The sequence below is a fragment of the Camelus bactrianus genome, chromosome 18 (assembly GCF_048773025.1).
Source record: "Camelus bactrianus isolate YW-2024 breed Bactrian camel chromosome 18, ASM4877302v1, whole genome shotgun sequence".
In the NCBI taxonomy this organism is placed as follows: Eukaryota; Metazoa; Chordata; class Mammalia; order Artiodactyla; family Camelidae; genus Camelus; species Camelus bactrianus.
Window position 1 is genome coordinate 13,663,682 of NC_133556.1, and position 10,477 is coordinate 13,674,158.

General features: G+C 56.5%; 1 protein-coding gene across 1 annotated transcript; it reads right to left on the minus strand.

The window, feature by feature from the left end:
* Positions 1–722: 722 nt before the first annotated feature.
* TRIM72 (tripartite motif containing 72) lies at positions 723–9,190 on the minus strand. The gene is made up of 7 exons (XM_074346026.1): positions 8,953–9,190; positions 8,115–8,511; positions 5,321–5,416; positions 5,002–5,232; positions 4,482–4,504; positions 3,571–3,689; positions 723–2,692 (listed from the first exon to the last, which is right to left on the minus strand). The coding sequence occupies exons 2-7, from the start codon at positions 8,502–8,504 to the stop codon at positions 2,115–2,117; spliced, it is 1,437 nt and encodes a 478-aa protein (XP_074202127.1). The 5' UTR covers positions 8,505–8,511; positions 8,953–9,190; the 3' UTR covers positions 723–2,114.
* Between the last annotated feature and the right edge of the window lie 1,287 nt (positions 9,191–10,477).

Below are 10,477 nucleotides of genomic sequence, written 5' to 3' on the forward strand. Positions count from 1 at the left end.
CGAGCCTGGCAAAGACCCAAAGGCAGGCCCAGTCCAGGGACACGCAGGGCTCCTCACAGAGGGCAGCTCTCTGAAGGAGTGCCCACAACAGTCGAGGACACATCCACCCAACCTTCCCTCCCTCTCGCCTTCACTCAGGATCGAATGGACCTCACAATCTGACAGCCCCATTTTCTCACACAGGTGTGTCTTCCCCTCAAAAAAATCCTTGTACATTTAATCCTGTCTTGGCATCTGCTTTCCAGAGTACCATTTCCTCAAAAAGGGGCCGGGGGCCTTTGGGCACCACCACCCCTCCCCCAGACACCCATGATGAAGATTCAGTGCAGTGGTTGGAAGGAGGTGCTGGGCTCCAAAGAGGATAAGAAGTGTGAGGTTTCAGGAGGATCTTGTAGGATAAGTGGGAGGGAAAACGCATTCCTAGCAGAGAGTTGTGTGATGGGGGGTGCAAGGGCCCCAAGAGTTCCGTAGGGCCAGAGTGTAGACGTATGTGTGCATAAGGCACAGATGAGGCCAGAGGGTAGCAGGGTGCCCGAAGGCTCGGGCTTCCTCCTGCCAGCAGCCAGGAATTGTTGAAAAGTTCTGAGCAACTGAATCCCACGACCACACTTGGGATTTCAGAAAGGTTTGATAGGTCAAGACCAAAGGCTGGGCAGACAATGAGAGGTCACTGCTTAGCAACAGGTCCTTTGTCTCCTCATACAGATTTAATGAGGAAGGGGTCAGAATATAATCGCTTTTATTAATGCTGCTGGATTTTACAACCAAATAATCCTTTTCCTTTACGGTTTTATTTCCTAGCATGAAAGAGCTTCTCAAATTAAACCTCTCTTCTGTGTCTCAGAATACCCAGGGTTCCACAGGACCTCCCCTGGGAGACACAGCCAGGAGTGCACCCCCAGCCAGAACTTGAGGTCTTTCTACCCTGACCATAATCCTTTCTCTCCACCCCACCCCCCACAGGAAAATTCCCACGTTGGCACCAGACCTTTTCACACATCAGCATCCCCGCTGGTGATGGCAAATGGCCCCAGGCCTTCACCCTCCCTTAGGATGGGAGGGGCAGCAACCTCCATCCCACCAGCCTGAATCCCCAAAAGCCTCTCCCTCCAGGGAAGAGGGACTCTTGCTCCTGGCCTCAATGGTTACTCAAGAGCCCAAGAAATGGGCCATTGAGCTAAAACCAGCAAGTAAGCCGCCATGAGCCAACTGAGGGAGGAGCATGGCAATGAGGCAGGGAGCCCTCCATCCTCCACAAGCAGCCGGCCCAGGGTGGGGCTGGCATCAAGGTCTTTCTCTTGGTTGGGAACTAGAGGGATTTCCTCCAAGTCCGAGACACTCAGTGAACATATTCCAGAGGCCAAGGGCAATCAGTTGGGGGTCAGTTTATTCACCCAGCACAGGCTCTGGCAGTTTTTAGATGGCTGTTGAATGAAGGACTATATTTTGGGTTTTCTGTACCTGGTGGCTCTGTGATAACTGACTCTGTACCACCGAGATCTGACTGAACAGACGATGGCTAGGTCAGCAGTTCCTCAGGTGGGAGCCTGCTTGTGACCTACAACATCAGCAGCACTCGGGAACTTGTTGGCAAATTTGGGGCCTGCACCTGACCTACGGAATCAGGAACTCAGCAATCCGTGCTTTAACAGGTCACTGCTAGGTGCTTTGAAGAGGCAATTCTGATGCACGATCAAGTTGGAGGATCATCACCCAGTGGAAGGCCTTTCTGTATGGTGAGTCTGGACCCCACCAGAGGCCCCCACAGCAGAGGGGAGTGGGAGGCTGCAGGGTCTCCTTACTGTACTGAGTTCTCCTGCTCCTCCCCTCAGTACTCTTTCCCTTCCCCAACCCCACCTCCTTCTTCCTGGAACCCCTGGCCCCCTGGTTCCCAAACCCGAGTCCCCCACTGACCTGACATCAGATCCCCCTTTCCCTGCCACCACCCCAACCCCTTGCTGGCAGTCCCTGTTCATGCCAACCCCCAACTTCTCAGAACGCTTGGAGTCCCCCGTCCCCAACCCCCTTGGCCCTGCCTTCAACCCTGGCCCCCCTGACCCCGTCTCCTGCCAGGCGGGCAGGACCCCGCACCCCTCCCCAACCCGACAGGAAGCTCAGGCCTCCCCGCCGCTGTCAGGCCCCACGAGCAGCAGCGGCTGAGCGTTCTTGCCCTTGTCGTGCCAGCACACGTCGAAGAAGGGGTACACGGGCCCGGGCAGGCGCTCGTGGAAGGCAAAGAGCAGCTCCAGCGCGTCGGCGTCGCTGGCGTCGTAGAAGGAGAGGACGCCGTCGCCGAAGCTTAGGTAGATCCCGATGCGCGTCGGCCGCCTCTCCGGGGTGCGCAGCGCGCGCGGCTCCTTGGCTTCCACGTGAGCCTCCAGGATCTTGGCGTCGCGCAACCCGAGCAGCCAGAAGCCCTGCGAAGGCACGGCGTGCAGCCGGCCGCGGCGACCGGCCTGCGCCGAGATCACGCCCAGGGCCCAGCGCGGCTTGTCGCCCACCTCCACCTCCCAGTAGTGCTCTCCCTCGGAGAGCAGCTGGTGCGTCACCACCGCCACCGCCTTGTCGAACTGGCACGGGTCGTCTCCAGCCGGCGGCGGCTTCTGCTCCGAGCACTCCACGCGGCGGCCGGAGGCGGACAGCACCAGGCTCGGGTGGGCCGTGCTCGGGTCGAAGGTCAGCTCCTGCAGCGCTGCCGAGGGAGAAGGGTCAAGCCACTGCGTCTTTGGCTCCCCCAAGCCTGCTCCCAACCCACCTGTTCTCCTCCAATCCTCCCAGCACCCCTGGGAAGTGAACCCCTCTCTGCTTACTGGCTTGGGCCCAAGATCACACCTCCCTGGGCTTCAGTGTATTTAGCTGTAAAACCAGGCCATAACTGCCTCCTTCCAGTGTTGTGGGGAGAAAGGATTAAGTTGATACAAGGCGTGTAATTCGCCATCTAAAGCCCCAGAGCAAGAGACAAGCAAGAAACCTGTCCTAGGTCAGTCCCTACCTCACTCCGCTGTGTGACCTCCATCAGTCTTGATCCAGTCTCTGGGCCTTAGTCTTCTTTTGGATAAAACAGAGATCCCTCCATTCCCACCCGTGAGGGCTGCACCAGTCATGTGTGCATGTCCCGGTGCTCTGTGACCTGTAGCGCCCCAGTGTGCTCTAGCTCTTGGGGAAAGGAGGCTGAACCCTTGGGCCTCCATAGCCACAGCCACAAGTCAGTCCCTGACACCAGGGTTCCAGCTCTGCAGGTCCTCAGCCCCCCATTAGCAGAGATTATCATCTCCACTGTCCAGCAGGAGCAGGGACTGGCCACGGCTCATGCAGGGCTCCAACCCAGGTCCCAGCTTCCCCTGCTGCCGTCAGCAGCAGCACTCTTTCAGTAAGCAGTGTCCTCTCCACGTCGGTCACCCACCTGGAGACCCCATGCCCTCCAAGGCCCTTCTCCAAGCACAAGTTACAAGGATGCAGGGAAACCCCAGGGGAAAGTTAGGATTGGGAGACCTCTCTGTATGTAGCTGGGGCATCCCATCAACCATGCAGTTACAAACACAAAACCCCCAGGTGAGCCCCTCCCCATACCTGGCATCAGAGCTCGGAACATCTTCCTCCACACCTGGAATTTGAAGTCATCTGAGATGACAGGCAGCTGGATGTCCAAACGGGCAGGGGGTGGTGACTCTGCCAGGATCTTCTGCAGCCTGGAGGTGAGGAGGTAGGGGGAGATGTCTGCAAAGGGACTTCCTGGAGGAGGAGGCACCAGTGGGGCCAGGGCAAGAGGCAGTCCCCAGAAGAGAGGGGGACGGGGCTGGGGTGGAGTTCCAGAATCTCCTCCACATCACACCCTGGCTTAAAACTCTTCTGTTGGTGTTTCAGTTTGGAAAGATGAAAAAGTTGTGGAGATGGATGGTGGTGATGGTTGCATAACAACGTGAATGTACTTAGTGCTGCTGAACTTAAAATGTACTAAAAAGTACATTTAGTTACTATAAAGTAACTAAGATGGTCAATTTTATGTTATGTATATTTTATCACATTTTTAAAAAAAAATCTGTTGGGTTAAGGTCCAGCTCCTCCAACCTTTCACAGTCTGGCCCCTCCTGCCACAGCTTCATCTTCCTTCACTCTTATCAGTCTTTGCACTTGCTATTCCCTCTGCCTGCAATGCTCTTCCACCAGCTATTTACCTAGCTAACTCCCATTCATTTCTTCATCATCCAACTCTAAGGTGTACACCTCTGGGAAGCCTGCCCCGGCCACCCTCTTTCCCCCATGGCAGTACTGAGCCCACAGTGATGCCTGTGTCCCTACCCACGTCTGTCTCCAGCACCAGTCTGGGAGGTCCCTGAGGAGAAGGACAAATCAGGTTTCTATGTTGCACATGAAATGCAGGGGAATCACAGTGGACTGAATGGGAGTAGAGGGTGAGCCAGCCAGTGTCCCGGGAAGACAAGGGCAAGGTGGGAAAGGGGGCAGGGCCAGGTTGATCTCACCTGCTGGTCACCAGGCAGTATTTCTGGAAAGACAAAGAAAGAGAATGGAGATGATATAGGTGGGGCAAGGTGGAGGAGGTGGGATACTAGGGACTTCTGAGGATGGGGCAGACCACCAGAAAGGCTGAGGATAGGGTCAGGAAAAATCAGAAAAGACAAAAGAAACCCAGAATTCAAAGCTACCTTCTACCTTTACCTCTGTGTGAATTAGAAGAGGAAAAAAAAAAAAAAAAGGTACCCTCTTCCTCAAGAAACTAATTCAATCTGGTAAAAATTGTCCTAAGAAATAGGCAAACCTACAACATCTGTGGTATGAATGGTGCTCACTTACAGTGTCTTTGTGCAGTGCCCAACCTAAAGAACCATTAATGGCCATCTTGGGGCACACCCCTCCTCCGGGTGTGATCCTGGCTCACCCCTGCCCCTCTCCAGACCTCAGGTCCTTGTCTGACAATGGAATGAGGTCTCTGAAGCCTGAACCCTGGCTGAGGGGCAGAAAGGGAAGCCGTCCAGTGCTCACCATGAGGAACTCAGTCTGTGGCTTGTCTGCCACCTCCTCCAGCACCTTCTCCATCTGCCGCAGCTGCTCCAGGTAAGAGTTCAGGCCCCCCAGCTCCCGGCGCAAGGCGACCCCTGCCTCACCCCGCACACGCTCTGCTTCGCGGTCCAAGGAGCCCTCCAGTGCAGCCAGGAACAACCGCATCTTGCCCAGCTGCTCCCCCACTGCCCCCCGGAACTGACGTACTGTCTCCTGTGGGGGCACATAGGCAAAAGCATTTGGCTGGGGACCCCCAGCCTGGACTCCCAGTTCCCAGGCTCTTCCATGCTAAGCCCCTCACCTCCACCTCTGCCAGCTGATGCTCCAGCACGGCCACACTCTTCTCCTTTCTCATGCATGCCTCCTGCAGCTGCAGCTTCTGCTGTGGGAGCTGTGTCTGGGGGGCAAGACATAAAGAAGTGACGTTGCTACCACCTCCCCCACCTTAACCCATACCTCCCACATTAACCTGCTCCCTCGGGCTCAGCCTCCATGCCTGCTCCTCTTCCAGCCAGGCTGGCATCCTACCACTCCCCAGATACACTCACTGGTCAGAAGCCCTTGTCAGTACTGATCCTGATGGCTCGAATGCCTCATCTCCCATTGTCTAAGTAGGTAAGTCCTCCCTCGCTTTGCCTTCCCTGATTCCATCCGTTCAGCAAGCAGCCCTCCAGAACAGGTCTTTGTGAAGATGACAAACACAAATGCAGCCTGGTCCCCTCCACCATAGGGGTAAGGGCTTGGCACACAGTAGGCTTCTGGGGTTAGCATAGGATGTGTAAAGAAAAAATGCAGCCTCCCCTTATTCCTGGGTTTCACCCTATACCTAAAAGCAGACCCTTAGCAAAATGTTCCCTGCACACCGGTAGTCTCTGGGGGTAGGCAATTTAATAAAAATATCTTCTGCGTGGACAAACCAAACATATCTGGGCCAGCTCCTACCCTAGGTCTGTCAGTTTGACTCCCAAAAGGGGAGTTCCGAATACCTCCAGCTAAAGTCACTCTGCTGGGAGGTGCACGGCCCTGCCTCCATGGCTTCCAACCTCAGTTTCCTCTTCTGCAAGATGGGAACAGTCATCTCCACATCACCTGTGGTTCTGACAAATTGGCTGCCCCCTCCCCGCTCCCACTTAGTGAAACTAGAAGACCCTCTAAGCGCTGTTTGCTGATGAGTCCCTTCACCTGCCTCCGTGGGAGCCACAGAATTGGATGAAGGGCTTTCATGGCCAGAAGCCAGGTCAGTCTCCTCCCCAAAGGAGACATCCTCCAGGGTGACAGCCCCATCTGCTGCAGGACAGGGTGGGCCTGGTGGCTCTCAGCCATCGGAGGTTCATGGGTGACAGGGCTGAGGCATGGGGACCAAGCACGACACCATCCTGGAGGCCTGGGAGAACCTCAAGACCACAGATGAGCTCAAAAAGTTTGTGGCTAGGCAAAGGCTTTTGGAACATCCCGTGGAGGGCAGGCAGGGGTGGGATGCGAGGACTACGGTGCGGGTACTGAGCTCACGGCAGTCTTGCTAATGACACAGGCACACAGGAGGAGGCAGCATGGCTTCAGGGGGATGCGAGCCCTGTGTGCTAGCAGATCCCATTCAACCACTCAAGTCTTGGCACAACGTCTCTGGAGCCAGCCCTTCTTCCTCACCAAGGACCTTGGCATCCAGTCCTGCCCCAGCTTTCCTGCCCCCTCCTCCTTTAGTCTCCTTTCAGAGATCCCCGCTTCAGACCTCCAGCTAGCCCTTTCCTGAGGCTTAGGGCTGGGCTGATGCAGACCCTGACAGACTATCCCACCCACCTGCCCCCTCAAGGCTCCTGGGCCACTTGGTGCCCCATCCCATTTCACGGACTCTGTTGTCTCTTAGCAGATAAAAAATGGACAAGGTTGGGAGTTCTGGGGTTATCAGCAGAGGTGAGCCTGGGCAGGGAGGGCTCCTGGGAGGAGGAGGTGCCTGCGCTGGGCTAGGAGACCACCAGCCAGCACCCGGCTGGACTGGCAAGGCTGGAGTCAGAGGGACCATGAGGCTGGGCCCCTGGGAGGAGTCTGAGGGCCTCAAATGCCAGCCTAAGGACAAGAATCAGGGGGCCAATGAGAAGTGCAGTGCAATGCAGTTTGTGGGCAAAGGTAACTCACAGAAGTCCCCTCCCTGCCCCATCCCCACTCCTGAAGCACAGCAGCAATCACGAGAAGATGGTGGCAGCTTCTCCACCGCGGGTACTGAGAACTGCTCCATGCCTCCAGACCCCTCCTCCTCCCGCCCCAGCACCTGTCGTTTACTCTTCCTATAAATGCTTCATGACAGATCTCCTTGGGCCTGTGTAGACACATACCCTCCCGTAGCTACATGCGTGTGATTTGCCACACATGTGACAAGGCCGAGCCTGGGTACCTGCGTCTCCATTTGCCAGTGTCTGGGTGTCTGGTGGGCACCCATGGGGATCGCAAACCTCGGGGCACGCACAGGTGTGTGCGGGCACCGGAAGTGTTCGGAACTTCCGGCTCCAACTAGAAAAACAGCCTGGACTTGGGTCTTGGTGCCAACCTGGGACTGCGCACAGAGGTGCGTGCCCTGGCCTCCCGGGTTAGGCCCCATATGGTAACATCACGCGCACACAAAGCTCCGTGGCTCCAGGGGCGCGAGGGCTACCGCCCAGCAGCTGAGCGGCCTCGGCCAGCCCAGCCCCTCTTACCCCGACCTACGCCCAGCAGCGGAGCCTGAGCCCCTGGGCCGCGGGCACCGACTCAGTCCTCGGCTCGGCCCCCAGATCCGCAGACTCAGCTCTGTATCTGCGCCCTCCGCATCTCCAGGCACACTCCAGCGGCTGCGCCCATCCCTCCAGGGCCAGTCCCCGCGCACATGACTTCAAGTCTCGGGTCTCCACCAGACTCTGTCTTCAGCTCATCAGCCCCCAATTCCCTAGCCGCCGGGCCCCACCCTCGTCCCCTGCAACTCCAGGCATCTTGGTCCCTGAAGCTCAGATGCAAAGTCAAGGCAGCGACCTCCGGATTGGCCAGGCCCCGGATGGGGCCGGCCGCGACCGGTCCAAAAATCCCATCCAACCCCGCCCCCGCAGGAGGCACCCCAGGGCCCGCACCTTGAGGCGTGCATGGGCTTCGGCGGCGGGCAGCAGGCGGTGGCCGCGGTGAGAACCGAGCGACGCGCACACGCCGCACACGAGCGCGCGGTCCTGCTCGCAGTAGATGCTGAGCGGGTCTAGGTGCTCCTCGCAGTGGCCCTGCGGCACCTGCGCCAGCCCCTCCACCAGACGCGCCAGCTGCTGGTTGGTGCTGAGCGCCTGCGGCCGCGTGGGTGCCTGACAGCTCGGGCAGAGCACCGTGCCGTCCGCCGCGGGCTCCCCTGCCACGCGGTTCAGGCAGGCGCGACAGAAGCTGTGGCCGCACTCAGCCGTCACAGGCGCGTCGAACAGCTGCAGGCACAGCGGACAGGACAGCTCCTGGTGCAGGAGGCCGGGCGCAGCCGACATGGCAGGCCTGGAGGGAGGAGGGGTCAGTCGGAGAACCTTAGCGGGGCCACAGTCCGGGCCCAGCCTCAGCCCCAGGCCGGGTCTGCAGTCCCGAAGGGAGTTGCCCCTTCCTATAAAGGCCTCTCATCTCATACAGAAAAGGGCTCTGGTTCTGGCCAAGGAGGAAGAGCAGACTCCCTCTCAGTCCCAAAGGAGCCTTAACTGCAGTTTTCAGCCCCAGCCCCCAAAATAGCCCCTGTCAGGGGCCTGGTCTCAATTCCGGTTCCTAAGCACAAGGCTGAGTTGCAAACAGGTCTTACCCACTGTCCTTCTCGTGACTTTGCCCCGGGCCTCAGCCCTAACCCCAAATTCACCAGAACACCTGCCCCCTACCTTCCTCTCACCTCTCCAGTACCCACAGACCTCCCCTCCCCCATACCCCCATACCCCCAGGACCCACAGGACTTACAGGTCTGATTGGAGATCTTAAGCAAAAAGAGACTCCCAAGAGGCCCAGTCAAGGTCAGGCTTAACCGAAGAGGGATCAGAGCTGTGCCTGAAGACAGGCAAGAGGCAAACAGCAAGCTCAGAGCAAGGACAGGGGACACCACGGGTGATGGGTGCCCAGTGAATAGCAGACAGACCCTCCCAGACTGAGCCCTAGCCTCAGCACTATATTTAGCTGCCCTGCCCATCCCCTCCCATCATTTCTGGAAACCGTTCTAAAAGTGAGGACTGAGTGGTCAGCGGAGAAGCATCACATGTCAAGGCCACCTGTCCTGGCCCATCCCACTGTCATCTCCCCTGCCCAGCCTGGAGCCAGAGCTCAGAGCCAGCAGAGAGACAGGGCCTCTCATACCATGGAAAAGACAGAAACATGATTGGAGGGGGTTTCCCTTTGTCCCCCACTTCCGCATTCTCCAGCCCCTCCTTCCCTGCCCATGGCCCCCTCCCTAGCTTGTCACCCACTTTTTCCCCAAGCTTAAGGCTCTCCAAGTTCACGCTGGCAGTATTATCTCCATCTGCAAGAGGACAGGACTTCCCCAACCCTGAAAGCTTTTCTTCCTGCAGGGTTGAGGGGAGAGTCTTTTCCCTGTTAGTCTATCGGGTGCTCAGCATAAGCCCTGGGACAAAGTGGGCCTCCCTAAGTCCTTGGAAAATGAATGACAGAGGGAAAGTTGAACAAATAAATGAACTGAATCCAAAGCCTGCAGTCCAGTATTGCCCTGGAAGCCTCAAGCCTTCCTGCATGCTTATCCCTTAAATCTCAATTTAAATCTCATTCAGCATAAAAACCAAAGTCCTCACAGGCCATCATCACTCACCCCTCCCCCTGCTCACTCCAACCTCGGCCTTTGCACTCCCACTCCCTCTGCCTGGAACACTCTCTCAGACCCAGTATTGCATGCCTCCCTCCCTCACCTCCCTGAGATCTTTCTACCCTGTGTCACTTTCTCACTGAGGCTTTTCCTAACTCCCTGATTTTAAATCTCACATCTCCCTGCCCTGCTTTATTTTTTTTCATAACATTTATCACTATCTGACACATGAGATATTTCACTTGTTGGTTTCTTGTCTGTCTCCTCCTACCGGAACATAAATCTTGTTCACTGTCTCCAACTTCAAATAAAGTGTGTGGCACACAGCAGGTGCTCAATAAATGCTCGATGAATGAGTAAACACACAAACTCACTCGGTGCTTCTCTTCTGCCTCTCAGTCACAATCCCTCAGCCTTTTCCTGGATTTGTTCATTTCTCCCTCCACCATTCTCTGCCTCTCTTAGTTTGAGTTTTTGTTTCTGTTTCAGTCTCTTAAATTGCCCTTTGGACCCTCTCTTTGCCTCTCTCTTGGGTTTCTTATGATCATTTTTATTAATTTTATTCCAAATGTGCACACGAGGTGTTCTGGATCAGAGACAGGATTCTTATTAAATACCTCACAGTAAATAGTAAATATTTTGCCCCCCTCCCCGTATACTAGGATGATTCCAAGA

Bases quoted from the DNA above. Each gene is read 5' to 3' on its own strand.
- TRIM72 (XM_074346026.1), bottom strand. From the start codon at position 8,504: ATGTCGGCTGCGCCCGGCCTCCTGCACCAGGAGCTGTCCTGTCCGCTG. The intron at 4,505-5,001 runs GTGAGCACTGGA...TTGTCTTTCCAG, and splicing joins CACAGACTGAGTTCCTCATG to AAATACTGCCTGGTGACCAG. The intron at 2,693-3,570 runs GTATGGGGAGGG...CTCCCTCGGCAG, and splicing joins GTTCCGAGCTCTGATGCCAG to CGCTGCAGGAGCTGACCTTC.